Consider the following 21,122-nt stretch of genomic DNA (forward strand, 5'->3'; position numbering starts at 1 on the left):
AGAGCTTGGAGGATATAACATTTATTGCTCTAGTTTTAGTCGTATTTTGCTTTTAATTAAATGTATCAGAGGTGAAACACACGCTCATCCTCAAACCAGTTTATATTGTTATGACAAACTAAAGCAGTTCACAAACAGGTGGTAAATACAAGAATTATCTGAAGACATGAATGGTTTCATTGAGTTGGACAATCATCTCCACAATCATCCACAACACACCAAATATGAAAATATAATTTTTGAAGAATGCTGTTGTGTGTGTTTCAATGTAAAATGTTGAATGTGTTCATTTACTGCCTGCACATCTAGAAGTTAGCAAACGTCTTTTTGTGTTCACATCACCTGAGCTGATCGTACAGCACACAACGGGAGCAAAAGGAGGAGGCAACAGTTTGCTGTGTCATATTACAGAGTACAAATGATGTCAATGTTCAGGTTCATATGTGTATGTAGTGTCTCTACTGGGACATGTCTCCATGCTTTAATGTTCAAAAAGCTCTTTATATTTTCTCAATCACTTATGTTAATTCCTGCTCAGTTTACATCCCTAATCTACCTATCCCGTATATCTGTAGACAGTGAGTAAGAACCCAAACAAACACAAGGGGACATCTGATAAGAGAGGAGATACAGAGGTTTCATAGTGTAGTGGTTATCACGTCTGCTTTACACGCAGAAGGTCCTGGGTTCAATCCCCAGTGGAACCATCCTTTGAGTCTTATAGCCCAGATGATCAGATGTAGCTCTGTGCCAAGAACTAATGGAAATATACACCAGTGTTAACAGTATCAAACCTGTCCTTTAATGGGCCCAATTAAGCTCATTTTCAAGTTCATATCAGTATTAAGTGTCTCTACTTTAAAGAGTCCTCTCCTGCTGATGTTCAGGTGTGTATCAGTATGTAGTGTCTCTACTTTAAAGAGTCCTCTCCTGCTGATGTTCAGGTGTATATCAGTATGTAGTGTCTCTACTTTAAAGAGTCCTCTCCTGCTGATGTTCAGGTGTATATCAGTATGTAGTGTCTCTACTTTAAAGAGTCCTCTCCTGCTGATGTTCAGGTGTATATCAGTATGTAGTGTCTCTACTTTAAAGAGTCCTCTCCTGCTGATGTTCAGGTGTATATCAGTATGTAGTGTCTCTACTTTAAAGAGTCCTCTCCTGCTGATGTTCAGGTGTATATCAGTATGTAGTGTCTCTACTTTAAAGAGTCCTCTCCTGCTGATGTTCAGGCGTATATCAGTATGTAGTGTCTCTACTTTAAAGAGTCCTCTCCTGCTGATGTTCAGGTGTATATCAGTATGTAGTGTCTCTACTTTAAAGAGTCCTCTCCTGCTGATGTTCAGGTGTATATCAGTATGTAGTGTCTCTACTTTAAAGAGTCCTCTCCTGCTGATGTTCAGGTGTGTATCAGTATGTAGTGTCTCTACTTTAAAGAGTCCTCTCCTGCTGATGTTCAGGTGTATATCAGTATGTAGTGTCTCTACTTTAAAGAGTCCTCTCCTGCTGATGTTCAGGTGTATATCAGTATGTAGTGTCTCTACTTTAAAGAGTCCTCTCCTGCTGATGTTCAGGTGTATATCAGTATGTAGTGTCTCTACTTTAAAGAGTCCTCTCCTGCTGATGTTCAGGTGTATATCAGTATGTAGTGTCTCTACTTTAAAGAGTCCTCTCCTGCTGATGTTCAGGTGTATATCAGTATGTAGTGTCTCTACTTTAAAGAGTCCTCTCCTGCTGATGTTCAGGCGTATATCAGTATGTAGTGTCTCTACTTTAAAGAGTCCTCTCCTGCTGATGTTCAGGTGTATATCAGTATGTAGTGTCTCTACTTTAAAGAGTCCTCTCCTGCTGATGTTCAGGTGTATATCAGTATGTAGTGTCTCTACTTTAAAGAGTCCTCTCCTGCTGATGTTCAGGTGTATATCAGTATGTAGTGTCTCTACTTTAAAGAGTCCTCTCCTGCTGATGTTCAGGTGTATATCAGTATGTAGTGTCTCTACTTTAAAGAGTCCTCTCCTGCTGATGTTCAGGTGTATATCAGTATGTAGTGTCTCTACTTTAAAAGAGTCCTCTCCTGCTGATGTTCAGGTGTATATCAGTATGTAGTGCCTCTACTTTAAAGAGTCCTCTCCTGCTGATGTTCAGGTGTATATCAGTATGTAGTGTCTCTACTTAAAGAGTCCTCTCCTGCTGATGTTCAGGTGTATATCAGTATGTAGTGTCTCTACTTTAAAGAGTCCTCTCCTGCTGATGTTCAGGTGTATATCAGTATGTAGTGTCTCTACTTTAAAGAGTCCTCTCCTGCTGATGTTCAGGTGTATATCAGTATGTAGTGTCTCTACATGTCTCCATGCTTTAATGTTCAAAAAGCTCTCTATCTCTCTCATACTGCCTGTGCTGCAGCACCTCTTTTCACCCTCTGTCTGAAACCAGAGCTCAGTCTGCTCTGATTGGTTAGCCGGCTGGCTCTGTTGTGATCGGTCAACCACTTAGAGATGTCCCGCCCCCTTAGCCTATCACGTACAATGTGTTGGAGCGCTAGTCGATGGATCACTATGTTCCTGAAGTAAATATAGGAGTCCAATGGAGGCGTGGGGAGTGGGAGAGAAACTCCCTCTGGAGAAAACACAGGAGTTGTAACCTCTGCAGACCATTTACATGCACACAAACCTATATGACACACTACAGGAAAGGGAAACCCCGTACAAATAGGGCCCCTTTAACCCTTTCTGACACAAGATGGTCCACAAACCTTGAACTTATAAAGGTGCCACCTCCACACAGGCTGCATGCTGGCGGAGCACAGTGTGATTTCATAGCTTTGTGAAAACAGTTTCAACAACAGAATCAGGCTGGAGGGCCCCGGTGTTTTCAACTCCTGGTGTGCGAGTCATGGGGCCGAGCGCGTGGATGAATGATCACAAACAGTTTTCTGCTCTGCCTGCTCTCTCTTTGAAAGCATGAGCTCTCAATTATCCAGACTGGACACATGATCTCTGAGCCAGATCTCTGAGTTGTTTCTCCTGCGGCCCGTTGTGCTCTACGGAAACAATCAATTCATGCAATATGATACAGCTACAAATATGTTATACTTGACCTTTAAGTTATCTGTTGTAGTAAACTGCGGAGTGTCAGATGACTGTGAGGTTATTGATCTGTGATCATATCATATTGCAAGAAGAGCAACTGCCAGGGTCGATAAACCAATAATCCAACATATACAGGAAAACAGTCTCAGGTGTACACATGATAGAAAAATACTAAAAGGGGCGGTTCACCCTAAATTAAAAACCTTGTACTTATAGTGCAATATGCATTACAATAATGCACACAGTGACAACAAGATCTGTTTTCTTTTTGTGTATTACTGCCAATTTCTATTCCATATTTTATTCCTTCTTATTCCATTCCTGCAATATAAATTATATTTTACTATATTTTGTATTATTTTTTATATTTTTCTACTTCTCTACCTGTGTTTTTCATTCTTGTTTCACTTGTATGTCTGCACCACGACACCAAGTCAAATTCCACGTACGTGTCAACCTACCTGGTAATAAACCTGTTTCTGATTCTGATTCATTTAGATTATTTGGTGAGATTTTCACACTTTTAAAGATAATTACAGTCCAGTTTTCTACAATATATTGGAACTAGATGACACTTGGTTTGTGGTGCTTGAAGAAATACATTTAAAAAACTCAACAGCAGTACTTATTTGCATAAATCTTGACCTGGTTACTCAGGATAATCCTCTGAGCTTTTTGAAAGCAGTTTCACGTAATAACTATTTTCCCTCTGCTGAACCAAACCATATCAATGCGCAAAAGGAAAGCGTAAATCTGCTCATGGGAGAGATGCTCGTTCTCCCTTTTGGGCAATTATACTTTTGAAATACTGCTCGCAACAAGGTCTGTGAATTAAGATGAGTAACCTGGACAAGATTTCAATTTTTTGCTGTAACAAGCCATCTGGAGTCCCATTAGATCGGGGAAAACACAGACGTCTCTACAACCACATGTCTCTAACAAAAACGCAAAAACAATCCAACCTCTGTCATCAGAATGGGAAATATGTATCCTAGATAGTGGGTTAAAATGTCCTTTCAAGTCTGGCACCCTCATTCAAATATGTGCAAGTGAAATCGGTCGTTATGCTCCTGGAAAGCAGCGGTGGTAATCACCATTTCAGATCACAATTTCCTCCCATTTAAAGCACATCGATGCTTCTTAAACTAATGACAGTTCTGTACCCACGGGCAAAGTGCTTCCCATCCCATGAAAATCATTTAGTGACACATCTTTTTGGGTTACACTCGTACATGAGAGTAATGTCCAAGTGTCTGTTCAGAATGAAGTACATACAGAATGCAACTTTGCATTTTCCTTGGGCTAATGCGATATTCCTGTAGGAGATCAGCCTGCCTTATAGGCTTTCACATCTTCTAAAGTGCCGTGAAAATCACAGATCAAACGCCACAGAATCAATTACATAACATACAGGATGCAAACAGCATGTCTGCCTGGGGCTCCTCTGGTAATAACAAGGCTTTCTTCATGTCAACACTACAGGCTGACATGCATTCTTCACCTGCGCTGATGAGCACACGTGATTATGAAATCCACATTTCATCACCGCTGCTTCTTCTCCTATCCTGACGATAATTATTAGGAGAATTACATACAGGCATACGTGTCATTAGGAGGCACCGTGGAGAAAAGAAGCAGAGGGGGTGTTGCACACAAAGGCCCGTGGGCTTCTGCATCTTTTTAAGTGTTGGTGATAAAATGTAGCCACCACCTACTGAAGAACTCCTGGCCAATGGGAACTCATTGAACCCATTTTTATGTTTCCTCAGAAAATGCTTGAACATCTCCCGTGCCACCTCTCTCCGTCAGTCCTCAACATGCGCAGGTTGGACTGACTTCAGGGGGAATTTTAACTTCTGAGGCTACTTCTGCTCCTGCATCTCACCTCCGTTTCCTCGCCGCTGAACCTGCACCTCGGACTGAAACATGGCCTTCCCCAACTCTGGTTTGAAGAGGTAAATATCTCCTGTTGAATTTCTGTCAGGGCTTTCCATCAGAATAATTTCTCTTTGAGATTTTTGTGAAATTTCCGTCATAACGTCTCTTTTCAGACTTGGTGTTCACTTCTATTTGGGGGTGGAAGAAGTTTTCAGATTTTTTAAAAGTAGTGTAAAATTACTCCATCTCAAGCATAAATCCTTAATTCCACATTTTACCAAAGTAAATTTACAAAAAATAGCATCAAAATACATTTAAAGTACAAAAGGTACGACTATACTACGCAAATTGGCCCATTTCAGAAACATATATAACTGGATTATAGTTATTATTAATGTAGGCATCACATTAATGGTGCAGCTGATAATGGTAGGGCTACTTTTTATTACTTATTGCTGGTTAATTTAACATATAGTAACATATTATCACTTTAAAAAGTTATTTTAATTGTGGGATTATAATCTGTAACTAAACCTGTCACATACATACGTAGCTAAATTACCAAAATGAGTGCATTATTAGTAAAAAAGTATCATTAAACAGAAATATACCGGAGTGGAAAATATGTATATTTCTTAAATCCAGTACTTGAGTAAATGTGCTAAATTACATTCAGCTCCTGCTAATAATATATTTGTAATCTCCATTTAAAAGGCGGAAACATCTACATTTCCCCCTGTAATAAAAAGTGTTTAGCATGGATTAAAAATGCTGTCTTTTAATCTGGCCCACACACGCACACATGCAGCCTATAAACCTCTGCTGAGAGGAAAGGAAAAGTCTCGCCTCACAGCATCAGACATTCACGCACATCTATCGCTCGCTCAAAGTCTCACTGCACACATTTTCCCAAACAGCCAACTTTAATATGAATGGATTGTAACACTGAATGCTTCCAGCTCAACCATTCTGGGGTAATTGGAACAAATGAGAGAGCAGAAATAATGCCAGCAGTGTTGGCTCACTCTCACCTCAGGGGACATCGAAAAGACGGGTGGCCTCGAAGGGAAAGTCCCATCAAGTGATGATGAATGTCAGGTTTTAAAGTAGATGACATGCCATTACCCTAATTGACTTGACTGATTGCTTTCATGGCGGGTTACTTACTGGAATATCTACGGGGATTTTCTTTGTCTTTTCAAGTAAATTCAACCACATCTTACACAATGGAAATGTATAATCACGGCATAAACATCAAAATATGATAGGGGTGCAAGTTTGACACCTTTTCACGTGTGAGTGTTTAGGCAAGTGAAGCTGTGTGTGCAGCGTAAAGCCTACATTAAGACAGCTGTCAACTCCAAAGCCTTTAAACTTCAGACGGTATTCATGTCATGATTTGCAGAGAGAAATTACCCCTCAAGGCGCTCTTTGCCTGCTACACAACACACTTGCAAGCAGCAGTTGTTTTTACAAGGTTGTTGCTTTATTAGCGAAGACAGATGTCACTACATTCATTTTGCACCAAATAAACAAAAAATATGTGTTGATTATATTCTATATTTGTTAACACAGAGCGAAAGGGGCAATAAAATAGTGTGAAAAGTAAGAAGCTTATATGTACAATGATGTTAATTTGGTCTATATTATGGACTTGTACTTAATAGATGTCTACCTTAAATTTGATTAGAAGGTTAATAATACTACAACAGCTAGTTCAACCCTCCTATAGTCTCCGTTTCCCCCCCCCCTTACTTTGCTGTTCGCGGTCAAATTTGACCGGTCCTGTTATAACTGCTATTACATTAACACAAAAACCATTAATCACCAAATTTCATTTAACACCCCTTCAAACTGTAAATATTGTATCAGACTACTGGTATACATGAAAAACTGCAGTACATATACAAAGAATAGACACTGAACATGTATTGCGTGTGCCAGGTGTGATTCATGTGGGGGGATGGGCACATAAGAGCGGGACATGTGTCAAATTGTTCTGTGTGTGTGTGTGTGTGTGTGTGTGTGTGTGTGTGTGTGTGTGTGTGTGTGTGTGTGTGTGTGTGTGTGTGTGTGTGTGTGTGTGTGTGTGTGTTAGGTGTGATTCACATGGGGGGATTGGGCACATAAGTGGGGAGGGAACACATTTAGTGTGTGTGTGTGTGTGTGTGTGTGTGTGTGTGTGTGTGTGTGTGTGTGTGTGTGTGTGTGTGTGTGTGTGTGTGTGTGTGTGTGTGTGTGTGTGTGTGTGTGTGTGTGTGTGTGTGTGTGTGTGTGTGTGTGTGTGTGTGTGTGTGTGTGTGTGTGTGTGTGTGTGTGTGTGTGTGTGTGTGTGTGTGTGTGTGTGCGTGTGCCAGGTGTGATTCATGTGGGGGGATGGGCACATAAGAGCGGGACATGTGTCAAATTGTTCTGTGTGTGTGTGTGTGTGTGTGTGTGTGTGTGTGTGTGTGTGTGTGTGTGTGTGTGTGTGTGTGTGTGTGTGTGTGTTAGGTGTGATTCACATGGGGGGATTGGGCACATAAGTGGGGAGGGAACACATTTAGTGTGTGTGTGTGTGTGTGTGTGTGTGTGTGTGTGTGTGTGTGTGTGTGTGTGTGTGTGTGTGTGTGTGTGTGTGTGTGTGTGTGTGTGTGTGTGTGTGTGTGTGTGTGTGTGTGTTAGGTGTGATTCACATGGGGGGATTGGGCACATAAGTGGGGAGGGAACACATTTAGTGTGTGTGTGTGTGTGTGTGTGTGGTGTGTGTGTGTGTGTGTGTGTGTGTGTGTGTGTGTGTGTGTGTGTGTGTGTGTGTGTGTGTGTGTGTGTGTGTGTGTGTGTGTGTGTGTGTGTGTGTGTGTGTGTGTGTGTGTGTGTGTGTGTGTGTGTGTGTGTGTGTGTGTGTGTGTGTGTGTGTGTGTGTGTGTGTGTGTGTGTGTGATCTGATCCAGATGGTTACTAATTCCTTTTCTTTATGGCGGTCATTTTTGACCACCATGGGTGTTTTCAAAGTTGACTAAATCCTCCAAAATTCCAATGAAGTGGTGATCAGCAATTTGATATGTTCAAATATCTACTGTGAAGGATATCATAAAGCCTGAATGCAATCAAATGTAAAACAAAAAAGTTATGATTGATGAAAGTAGTAAATCGGTCAGATTTGACCCGAAGACAACAGGAGGGTTAATAGATGTCTACCTTAAATTTGATTAGAAGGTTAATAATGCTACAACAGCTAGTTTAACACATGTATACTTTGACTATGGCATAGTTCAAAGTTATAGTACTTAATTAAACTTTGGATGGTCTTACAGTAAATAGCACTAATTTGCCATGTGAGATTCAATACTTCATTTCAAACTCAAATATGGCTTAAACTTCTTTTCAAACCACCAGTTCAGCGGAAATTATGAAACAACAGCTTCAAGGCCACTTTACAATTCATTGCATTAAAAAAAACTATCATGAGCATAACATTTAATTGCAGATTTCCTACAAAACGTTAGTGTTAGAAAGGTTTCACTTCTATGTTCAGATCTAGCTAGAGGGTGAGGTGGCTAACTTTTAAGGTTTAAATCAAGTCAGTCTTTATTTTTACAAAACTGTCTAGCTTGCACTAATATAAGAGCAATTTAAGACTGGCCTAACACACTTATATTGCTAAAACCTAGCTACAACTGGTATTGCTAACAATGGCTAATTTAGCTAGAAGTGGTTTTGCTAACAATGGCTTACCCAGAAAGAAGTAGTATCAGTAACTTTCTGAATTGTTCCGTAACAACAAGAGTGTGACGTCAGTCCCAGCTTTGATTTCTGACTGCTAAAAGTAATTTAGCATAACTTCCTCCTGCCAGTCACTTCATAATTAATGGAGAAATAAAAATGAGTGTTTTTACCATCTTACTTTTGTCAAATAAGCCAACACAAACTAAATCCAGAAATGTCAAATAATTCCTTATAACTATGGGTTTATACATATGAAAGGTTCAAGATGAAAGCTTCCCTCTTGTCACAGTGTATTAGTGACGTGTAGCTACATCTGTCTCCACTGTGGATGGTGTTGTAAGACAGACACACACTCCCACTGGGACTCTGAAGATGAACTTGAAGGACATCAAGTTTGAGCCAATTGCCTACTAAACAGATCTTGCTGACTTGGCCATTAGTTATTTCTCTCTGACAGTGCACACACACTAACACACTCTGCAAGAAAACACACATAATTGCATCAGATTTCAAACAGCGACGATGGGTTGGCCCTCAGAAACACCACAGATACATCGTTCATTTTGCAGATTGATGAGCTACATTTGTCTTTTGGGAAGAGTCTTCAGTATTATTACTATCAGTCATGTTGACGGTGGATTTGGGATTGCTGTGGAGAACAGGATACATATAAATGAAGCTGAAGGAGGAGAGTGTGCTAATGCTAGTGGAAGGGCGGACAAAATGTACCACTGCAAGGCCGAAGGATTTTTGAAGGCCAACCTAGAAGTTCTATCTATCTATCTATCTATGTATCTATCTATCTATCTATCTATCTATCTATCTATCTATCTATCTATCTATCTATCTATCTATCTATCTATCTATCTATCTATCTATCTATCTATCTATTTATCCATCCATCCATCCATCCATCCATCCATCCATCCATCTATCCATCTATCCATCCATCTATCTATCTATCTATCTATCTATCTATCTATCTATCTATCTATCTATCTATCTATCTATCTATCTATCTATCTATCCATCCATCCATCCATCCATCCATCCATCCATCCATCCATCCATCCATCCATCCATCCATCCATCCATCCATCCATCCATCCATCCATCCATCCATCCATCCATCCATCCATCCATCCATCCATCCATCCATCCATCCATCCATCCATCCATCCATCCATTGATTTGATTTGATTTGATCTATTGTCATATCCCATTCACAGCAATCTGTTTCATCTTAAATCTTAAAGAAAGGCGTCTCTAGTCTCTTTATGAGCTCAGAGGACACCAGCAAAGAGCTTAATGTTGACCTCGCAGTGTTTTATTGATTCAGGCTCAAAGGAACTGTCACAGAGGTTCAGATGCTCGACTGAATTCTGATTTTCTCCGTCATTTTCTGAACAGAATGCAACCGTGGCGTCCATCGATGTCTGCGAGCTCCCCTGTCCTTGTGGCTCTGCTGTCCGTCCTCTTTGCTCCAGCTCTTGGACGTAAGTGACTCTATTGTGCAATCATCTACACATCAATAATCAGTGTGTACCGTATTACAAGAATGCCACGATGAAACTGTTTGGTCTGTGAATGCAGACAAAGAGAACTCAGGTTATTGTGAACGCCTGCATGTTGACTGTTGCTAGGTCATTCTTTTCATCACAACTCACAAAGCATAGGCCAGAAATAGCCAACACACTGTGCTGTAGGATTACATCAGATTAAATGTCCCCTCTGATAAGCACAACAAACCCATTCTTCACTGTTGTTCGGAGACACGGTGAGTGCCAGATGTAGATGTACTGCTTTTGAAACTCACCTCATTACTACACATACAAACTGCATGTGACATCTTAATTGTGGTTCATCTCCCGCTCATTGCACTAATGACTAACTCTGTGAGCGTTGTGCAGCGGCAGGCAGTAACTTTAACAACTTGAGGGCCACATGCACAGTCAGATAAGTGTTTAGCGGTAGCAAATATAGGATTATAAATACCGTCTCACCACTTTATATCATTTCTCAGCAGTTGTGTGGGATCTGGTAATGGCTTCCAGATGTGTTCACGCTGCTCACTGTAAATGAGCTGACTCAGGTTATTGACTGGGGAGGCCCTCTGGCTGTCAACATGTTTTAGTTTGTTTGTTTGGGAGGTTCTTCTCCTTCCTAACGAAAGTGCCAAGGAATTGACTTTGAAAAAGTAAACCACAGATGGCAAAAGTACACACATCCTTTACTCAAGTAGAAGTACAGATACTCATGTTTAAAAATACTCTGGTGAAAGTAGAAGTACTGACTAAACTTCTTTACTCAAGTCAAAGTAAAGAGGGCTTTGAAATGTACTTCAGTAAAAAGTACCCATAACTAGCAGCTGTTTTAAAGAGTACCTGACCTCCCTTTATATTAATAGAACAATAATGTCATTGTTAGCTAATGAATGTTTCCATGCTGAACAACGGCAACATGACAACGTTTTCATTGGTCCCTCTTCTTTAGAGAAGACCAGGAAATGATGGATACACGGATCGTGTTCAAATCAATAGGCACGCAATGACTCTAAATAATAATGATCACGCCACCAAACACACATTCAAACTAAAGGAACCAGCCTGTTTGGAAAATGTGAGAAGTAGAAAGTACAGGTATTTGGGTTCAACATGTAAGAAGTAGAAAGTACAGGTATTTGAGTTCAACATGTGAGAAGTAGAAAGTACAGGTATTAGTGTTCAAAATGTAAGAAGTAGAAAGTACAGGTATTTGTGTTCAACATGTAAGAAGTAGAAAGTACAGGTATTAGTGTTCAAAATGTAAGAAGTAGAAAGTACAGGTATTTGTGTTCAACATGTAAGAAGTAGAAAGTACAGGTATTTGTGTTCAACATGTAAGAAGTAGAAAGTACAGGTATTAGTGTTCAAAATGTAAGAAGTAGAAAGTACAGGTATTTGTGTTCAACATGTAAGAAGTAGAAAGTACAGGTATTTGTGTTCAACATGTAAGAAGTAGAAAGTACAGGTATTAGTGTTCAAAATGTAAGAAGTAGAAAGTACAGGTATTTGTGTTCAACATGTAAGAAGTAGAAAGTACAGGTATTTGTGTTCAACATGTAAGAAGTAGAAAGTACAGGTATTAGTGTTCAAAATGTAAGAAGTAGAAAGTACAGGTATTTGTGTTCAACATGTAAGAAGTAGAAAGTACAGGTATTTGTGTTCAACATGTAAGAAGTAGAAAGTACAGGTATTTGTGTTCAACATGTGAGAAGTAGAAAGTACAGGTATTTGGGTTCAACATGTGAGAAGTAGAAAGTACAGGTATTAGTGTTCAAAATGTAAGAAGTAGAAAGTACAGGTATTTGTGTTCAACATGTAAGAAGTAGAAAGTACAGGTATTTGTGTTCAACATGTAAGAAGTAGAAAGTACAGGTATTTGTGTTCAACATGTAAGAAGTAGAAAGTACAGGTATTTGGGTTCAACATGTGAGAAGTAGAAAGTACAGGTATTTGTGTTCAACATGTAAGAAGTAGAAAGTACAGGTATTTGTGTTCAACATGTAAGAAGTAGAAAGTACAGGTATTTGTGTTCAACATGTAAGAAGTAGAAAGTACAGGTATTTGTGTTCAACATGTAAGAAGTAGAAAGTACAGGTATTTGTGTTCAACATGTAAGAAGTAGAAAGTACAGGTATTAGTGTTCAAAATGTAAGAAGTAGAAAGTACAGGTATTAGTGTTCAAAATGTAAGAAGTAGAAAGTACAGGTATTTGTGTTCAACATGTAAGAAGTAGAAAGTACAGGTATTTGTGTTCAAAATGTAAGAAGTAGAAAGTACAGGTATTTGTGTTCAAAATGTAAGAAGTCAAAGTAAAAAGTCGTCAGGAAAATAAGTAGTGGAGTAAAGTACTGATACCAGAAAAATGTACTTAAGTACAGTAACAAAGTATTTGTACTCCACTACTTCCCACCTCTGCTGTAAACCAAGTACTAAACAGCTGTTGGATCATAACTGAATAAGTCATTATTGCAGCAAGTAGAAGCTGTTCTAAATTCGCTCATACTTTATATTTTTGGTTGTTTGCCAATTGGTGCCAAAAGATTAGATTTAGTGTGATAAGGAAACATTTCAAAAACGTTGTTCTAATTGTTCTAACATACTTTTTGGTAGGTATTTAACATTTCAAATGGATGCATGGAAAATCCCACTTTTGATCCATAATACATTTGGGAAATTAGAAAATGCTCATATTGTGTTTATTCAAAATAATGAAATACCATGTGTATAGTGCGTATGTATGTGGGCATATCATTGATATACAACTTAGTATGAGTTCATACTGTAGATAGAAACTCAGCGGATAATGACAATGAAAACCTAGACCAGTCTTGTATTTGGAGATGAACAAAACACAACTGTTCTAACGTTAAAGTATAGATTTTTTCACACCAACAAAAAGTTATGATGAAAGTGCAAATCAAATGGCAGCATGATGAATTACAGGTTGCAGTTTCACCCAAAGGACACTGTAATCTTGATAAATCAAACACATAAGGCTCACCTGCCACATTCTAAAAATGTTTCCAATGACATATGGTTTTGGGCACAGTCATGCAACACTAGCTGCCATATTTATCACCTTTAATTCCATCTCTGAGGACACATTTGGATCACAAGTGGTGTCTGTGAGCCGTCTGCTTTATAAATCAATGTTGATTTGTGTCCAAACACTGAAATACTGTTAGTGTAGACGTAAGAGAACAGTGCATTAAACTTTAACAACAGTGCATTGTCATGTTAATACCCTTTGACATTATAGAGGTTGCCCTTTCTCTTGTATTTGGACGCTAACTGAATTAAACTGACAGTGATTTATTGCATTTGTTAAATTCAGCAAAGAACAGAATCAAATCAGCTTTTTTGTTTCGTCCAATCAGAACTAGACCTCAATCGTTTGGATGGCGACACCGTCTGCCCACCAATGAGAAGCGGACAAGATGACCTTCCAGGTAATGATCGACTTTTTATTTTGATTGTACTCAAACGTAAGTAAAAGCAGTGGTTTAAGATGACCGCAAACTTAAGCCCTTCAAAACCTTTAAAGGGACAATAGACTAGGTGCTGAGTTTAATTAGTTGAACAGGGCGGGCCGCTTCATGCCTGGAAACTCCTCTGGATGTCAAATGAGGCAAATAAAATGTTCCACTTGAGCTGTACAGAATTTGAGTCAGAACAATCCAAACTCAGCAAGACTGTAATTGCTCACCACTGCCCCGTTTCAAACACATCTGCACTCCTGCTGCTCTGTGGTTTTGTAAAGATATGCATTGTTGTAAAGAAAAAAGTAAGTTGTTTTTGTTTAACATGTCACCCTTAGCTTAATCATACATTTCCTTTACCTAGTTTTCTGGTCCAATACTACTATGCTATATCTCAATGAAACAAGCTTCGTTCTGCAAGTTGAAGTGACAAAGTATGCCCATCGTGATAACCAGAAATTAGCATTTATACTAGAAGAGCACTTGGGATTGCATACCTCTGCCAACACCATTTTTGTAATAATTGAAAAATGGTTTGGATATCTTCCCCCTGATTTGGATCCACTCCAAATGTAATGGGTTCTTTCATGGGTCGTGCTACACTCATCATCATTCATGAAAATCTGGCTAACAGTTTTATAATAATACTTTCATCTTCCAAATATTAAATTCATTAATTTGAAAAGATGAAAACATGAACCTCCTGTGACCCATGCTACTCTCTTCCATCAAGTTTCATGAAAATCAGGCAAGCAGTTTCACAGTTCTGTCGAACAGACAAACTGAATCTTAAACTACAACCTGTGCTTGCCAATGTAAAGAACATCTTCCAAAATTATTAATCCATCCATCAGTAAAGATAGAAACACAAACCTAGTCAATCTTAAATCAATTAAAGTCATAATATGTTAACTGTTATCTTGTATCTTAATTTCTCTTATGTACGTTGCCTTGTTTTTTATGCTGCTGCAACGCAAACAATTCCCAAATTGGGATCAATAAAGTACTCTATCCAGCTATATATCTATATATCTATCTATCTATCTATCTATCTATCTATCTATCTATCTATCTATCTATCTATCTGTCTATCTATCTATCTATCTATCTATCTATCTATCTATCCATCTATCCATCTATCTATCTATCTATCTATCTATCTATCTATCTATCTATCTATCTGTCTATCTATCTATCTATCTATCTATCTATCTATCTATCTATCTATCTATCTATCTATCTATCTATCTATCTATCTATCTATCCATCTATCTATTTATATATCTATCTATCTATCTATCTATCTATCTATCTATCTATCTATCTATCTATCTATCTATCTGTCTCTCTAACCCTTTTGTTTGTTTGTTCACCATGTAAAGCGGCCTTGGGTCCCTTGAAAGGCGCTATACAATTGTAATCTATTATTATGTATTATTATTTTGCAGGTTTTGATCTGATCACCCAGTTCCAGCTGGATGTGATCCCTCTGAAAGGAGTAAGGAAGGTTGAGGGTTCGACGCCCCTTCAGGTCGCCTACCGTCTCGACAGGGAGGCCAACTTCCAAATTCCTACCATGTAAGTACTTTAAAGGCCGAAAAGAAAACAGATAAAAACACAGAAATGTTGACAGGCGGCAGCGGTCCTCCCGATGCAGGTGTTGCATTATTATAGGTCCGCCACAGATGTTACTGCATGGCGAAAAGCATATAATCGGTGGAGAAAAAACAAGTCTGAACATATTTGGCATCTCTTAGACACCAAGGCGAGAAGAGGCGTTTTTATGTATGAGCGTCTCAAAGAGCACATTACTCGAAGGCCTTTGTAAATGTACAGTAGAGACTTATTTCACCATGTCTATTTGGTAATGATTTATCTTAGGTTGTACATACAGTAGTACTTTAAAGGTTTAACCTGAACAAAAGCATGCTTCCTGTTAAGATTTCCCCCAGTTTTTAATTAAAGGTAAGTTGTAGCAAGACCCCGCTTATAGACCCTGGGGCAAAAATGTTATGTGTGCCCCTTTGGAGAAATCCCACCCCCTTGAAAAAAGGGTATGTTGTTCCAAAAAGATACGTCTCCAACTAATCCACAAGTCTTCAATAAGAATGGACATTGCTTTCATAATCAATATATTTTGAGTTACCCTTTCTTAATGGGAAGTCTACAAGCAATTAAGTGTTGCTCTTTTTTAAAGTTAGAATCCACATTTTTAAAGAATGTTCAAAAACAAAACGTGCGGAGGCTGACCCTGACCACTAGTCAAGCGTTTATAATGTTTCCCATAATGCATACATTTGCACATGTTCCCTACCTGCCTAGCACATGTGCAGACCTTTGGTAATTTACCCTTTTACTGTAAATCACAACTTCTCTCCAATGTGAGCATTTCATAATTTATCGGTTTTTGGACAATAAAAGCAATTTGAAGATGTCACAGAGTGTTATGGGGAAAAGGTTATGTGCTTATGACTTATAGCACATGTGTCAAACTCAAGGCCCGGGGGCCAAATCAGGCCCTTGGTGGATTTCATTTCGGCCCGTAGGATAATTTCTAATTACTATTAGATCTGGCCCGCCGGTATATTGCACGCACACCTTCACTCCATCCTGAGGGTCTCCTCAGCTCAGAGCCTGACCCCAAACATTGATGACCTTGCACCCAAGATGAGATGCCAAGTATCTGAGCTAGCATCACAGAGCAGCACACTGAGTTTACATGGATGTTTCCTTCTGCACTTTTTCTCTCACGACAACAGGGCATGTTTGGTTTGTTCTTTGAGGGAAATAGTTTTGTTGAAGCTGTTGTTGGCCTGTGGAGAAATGTACTCATAAGAAATGACTCTGGAAAAGATAAGAAATGAATGCAACTGATTATTTAATGTTTAATGTTGTTTTTATAGGCAATCATTGAAGCTTTGTTAGTTCCAGGTTTAATATGTGCAATAAGTTCATTTACATAAGTTCTGCAATAAACATTGAACCAGTCCGGCCCTCGACTAGTACCCATTTTTTAATTTTGGCCCACTGTGTATTTGAGTTTGACCCCCCTGACTTATACAGACAAAACAATGAAGTTATCAATTGATTTACAATGAAATCAATAGTTTGTTGAATCTAAAATATGGAAAACTCGATGTTTGCCACGAAACAAGAATGTTAGTAGATAATGTAGAAACAGAAAGGGTTAGGGTTTGGATTATGTTCATAATATAATTAAAAGCTATATTTGCATATTTGTATTGCACTTAAAGAAAGGTCAAATAAAGCCATCTATGTTTCTGCAACTGTCTTGCATTTTGTTTTACATTTAAAAAAACATGATGCACAAAAGGAAATGTGGGTTAGTGTGTAGGTTTATAACTTAATATCGCTTTACATAACCAAAGTCATCTCCTGATGTTTCCCAGTTGGTCTGCTTCTGTCTGCTTTGGCTTATCTCTGCAGGCCAGCTTGCCTTAAAAGCAGTTATGCAACTTTCTGGTACCCCACACCACTGGGGCTGTCCAACTGAATGTAAATACATGTTTATTTCCCCCCCCCACCCCACATGTCCCGTGGCACAGACTGTGCTTTGATGTCCGTCCTGCCAGCAGGCTTTTTGCTGCCTGCCCTTTATTTTCTCCTGCAGGCCAAAAGCAGCACATACTTCAGACTTTCTCACCTCAGGCAAGGCTAGAGAGTGGTCTTCATTTGTTTTACTGGATACAGGAAACTCGTTTTTTTTATTGCCTCACCTTGATAGTTTACAAGATGGTAAAAGTCCGGCTGCAGTGCCCATCTATGAATGCACCACCTACTGAGAATCTGGCTTGTTAAAACCCCAGACTGTGGAAGCTAACCTGGACTGCATGTTCTAATTGAAGCATTGATTTATGCACAGAGGCAGCCTCTTTCTCCTCGGTGATATAATAGCATGCCTTGTTTCTTTGAAGTCTGCAGCTTGTATTTGACTCTCTGGCAGAGATCTCAAGGCTTTTAAGTTATTTTTATCCTTGTCTTGTGTTGTAATGATAGCTTTACTAAGTGGTGTTTATTTTGTGATCATGAATAAAAATGTGTTTGAGCTTGTGTCATTCAAAAACCATAATTCTAACCCGCTACCTCAGCTAACCCCTTTTGCTAAATGTCCCTCTTAGGTTAAACTTTCCTCGCGGCTTCCCTGACGAGTACTCCTTCATGGTGACTTTCCGCATGATCAAGAACACCGTGAGCAAGGTGTGGAACGTCTGGCAAATAGTGGACGAAGACGGCAACAAACAAGCCGGACTGAGGCTGAACGGAGACCAGCAGGCGCTTGAATACTTCCTGATGGGCGCTGATGGAAACCTGCAGACCGTCACCTTCCCCGGCCTTTCTGTGCTCTTCAACACCAAGTGGCACAAAGTGATGATTGGCGTGGAGCGCGACCAGGTCACTCTGTACGTGGACTGCCAGCCTGTGGATCTGAGACCCATCAAGGGCAAAGGCCCCATCAACACAGAGGGAGACACTCTCATTGGCAGGCTGGATACCGACCCTGACGCGTCCGTAGTGGTAAGCACGGACGGAAAACTGCCGGCTGCATTTAATCCTGTTCTCTGAAATCTATTTACCAGTGAAATGGTGCTTTCCGTGAACAAACACATTCAGGTTTATATGTGTGCTGAGCTCTCTTATAATTTTAAAGTGCTGCTGTCACAGCAAAGCGGCTCAGCTGGGTTCCAGTGGGAAAAATATAAAAGCTTAATCCCTGCAGAAAATAGCCACGGTGGAAAATGAAGCTCAACAACACACAGAGGGAATTGCTTCAAACCTACAATTTAACAACAAGGGCACTCGGGATAGACCACCAAAGGCCACATTTTGCACTGTTAATATAAGTGAAAAATAATGTGTGTGTCATCCCATTTCACTCCAAAAGAGTTCCTTCTTGCCCATGCTACATCCTTACACCAATTTTCAAAGAAATCAGGTTTTCTGTAATCCTGCTGACAGACGGATACACGAACAAAACCGAGGCACCATAATGAGGCATTTTGTCACTGTCACATCTGAAAATGAATGCATAGTAGGCTATTTCTTTTGCGGTAACATTATACAATCTCTTTTCAGTTTGAGCTCCAGTGGATGTTGATTCACTGCGACCCAAAGAGGGCCCAGAGAGAGAGCTGCAACGAGCTGCCGGCCACCGAGGTACAGTAACACGGATCTGCTCAGCATCTGCTGTGGTTTGTGGTTTTTACTCAGGGTTAATAAGCCTTACAGCATGCTGAGAGAAAACAAGGGCAGACATATGCTGAGATTGGGTTGTAGAAGTGTAACACATACTCAACCAAGGACTTTCCTTCAGTAGCCTGTATCAAGAGGTTGCAGTTCATCCCAAACAATTTGCAAGCTGGACAGCAGATTGGAGTTGAAGCACGACAAACATTTCTTGAGGCAGAGGTGTTAGGAGCAGGCAGACATGATCTCATTGGCTGTTAAACCTCAATGCATGGAGCCAAAACACAAACCCTAGTTAGCTTAATGGCACACTTTTAATAACAAACAGGAAGTTTTATCAAATTAATAGTCTGAGATCAACCCAACCTGCAAAGTGTGCTAGATTTTTGTGGTTACCATTTCATCTAAAGTCAGCACATAATAGGCTTTAGCATGCACTACTTCCTTCAACATAAAAACAACATTAAGCTTAACAACATGGTTTTCCATAATTACAGCTAAACTGAAAAGTTACTGACGTTGCCCACACCCAAATGAGGATAATTAGAAGTCCTGGTGATAGGCACATATAATGGGGAATAATAGAAAATGCTTTAACAAGTAACGTATGTTGCCTTGCCTTAAATAACTTTCCTCATAAACACACACTACCTGCTGCTACTTGATTATCAGCTGACAGGAATGCATTATAACACCTGCCGCCTGCTGCTTAAGACCATTAAAAGTGGTTTTCTCCTCCCTTTTTACTGAGGAACAGCAAGCTGGCAACGACAAACAGATTGTGCTTACGGCTTTTGCTATGATGGAGCATAAGCAGGTTTACTAACTTTAACAGAGACAATTATTAGCCTACTACCTTACATTTGAAGGACAGTTAGCTTAACTAGCTCAGAAAGATAGATAATGTTAGCAGGAGTTTTGTAGCTTGTTGCTCATACCAGAGCAACTAGTTAGTTAAGTAGTTAGCTGAATGTTCTCTTAGCTGTTTCATTTACAGGCTAATGTGATTTCAACAAGCGAAAAAGCTGTTCTTTAGCTTTAACATTAGCTTTAAGAGTCAGAAATGAGCAACACGCTAACTAGCTTAATTTCCTAGCTGTTGCATTCTTTGACGTTTTTTTGTATTCATTAAGCAAACAAAGCTGTTCTTTAGATTGTTCAAACAGAAAGTAAGGCAAATCTCGCCTCATTCATGAGTGTTGGCCTCTAGACGGTTTGTGAAACAGCAAATACACCAAATGTTCAGACGTTAGCTGTAGGCTAGCTTCAGTTGTTCTCTTATTTCCCTCCAGTTTCTTTGTCATCTACATGTTGCCTTTAAGAGGTTCATAAATCTCCAGATAGCTCAAATGTCTTTGCTATGTCGAAACATTTATGATAAAAACATCCATGCCTTGAGTAAGGTACGGTTTATGGCCTTCATGACTAAATATTATCTGTCACTTTTCCGAGGTTTTTGCACAATTAATGAGATTCCCGTCTGAGAGAAATATGTGCAGTCTATAATGACAATGCCACTCTGCTGTCTCACAGTATCTCATTTTGTTTAAAGGTAGGGTAGGTAATTTTGAGAAACCGGCTCGAGTGCGCTAGAATTTGAAAATACACAACCGGAGAAAATCTGCCACTTCCTTACAGAGCCCCTCCTCCAACACACACGAACGCGCACATGACCAATGAGGGCACGAGATAAGTTTGTGCACAGATGGAAGGCTGACAGGCAGGTAGGCCATCCAGTTATTTTAGCCGGGCCGGCTCAGATGATTGGTCGTGCTTTTTACAGTACTACAGCTTCCACAGATGATATTTTTTATGGATTTTTTGTCAAAGCACTTCAGATATTCATTGCTATCGGGATGTTAAGAGCATTCCATGGAATATAACAAAAAGTGTATCTCGAGCCGGTTTCTCAAACTTACCTACCCCACCTTTAACGTCTGCAGAGCAATTAATCAGAATCAGCTACTGTGTTTTTATTCAATCACTTGTATCAAGATGCAAATGTTCCTTCCCACTATAGAAAGTCATATTTCCTGGTGCGCTCTATTAGATTTCAGGCTAACATTCCTGCATCAAGCTGCGAGGTGGTTCTGTACACGAGGAGTGTTGGTACTATGGGCTGTATATTCAAATGACAGCATGATTTACTCACTACTACTGTATGAAAATGAAAAGGCTTCGGCTGACACTTTTGGTGGTGAGGGTGGTGTGACTACTTTCAC

General features: G+C 39.6%; 1 protein-coding gene and 1 non-coding gene across 2 annotated transcripts in view; both read left to right on the plus strand.

Moving 5' to 3' along the window:
• The first annotated feature begins 634 nt into the window (after positions 1-634).
• trnav-uac lies at positions 635-707 on the plus strand. The gene has a single exon. It is a non-coding gene; the product is annotated as a tRNA-Val (tRNA).
• A 9,376-nt stretch (positions 708-10,083) lies between these two features.
• The window catches only part of LOC117482861 (collagen alpha-1(IX) chain-like), a 28,039-nt gene continuing 17,000 nt past the window's right edge, over positions 10,084-21,122 (plus strand). The window contains exons 1-5 of the mRNA XM_034131085.1: positions 10,084-10,168; positions 13,594-13,665; positions 15,144-15,273; positions 17,835-18,231; positions 18,790-18,870. Of these exons, the coding sequence (XP_033986976.1) occupies positions 10,084-10,168; positions 13,594-13,665; positions 15,144-15,273; positions 17,835-18,231; positions 18,790-18,870 (765 nt within the window). The remainder of the gene's footprint in view (positions 10,169-13,593; positions 13,666-15,143; positions 15,274-17,834; positions 18,232-18,789; positions 18,871-21,122) is intronic.

This window comes from Trematomus bernacchii, unplaced genomic scaffold (assembly GCF_902827165.1).
Source record: "Trematomus bernacchii unplaced genomic scaffold, fTreBer1.1, whole genome shotgun sequence".
In the NCBI taxonomy this organism is placed as follows: domain Eukaryota; kingdom Metazoa; phylum Chordata; class Actinopteri; order Perciformes; family Nototheniidae; genus Trematomus; species Trematomus bernacchii.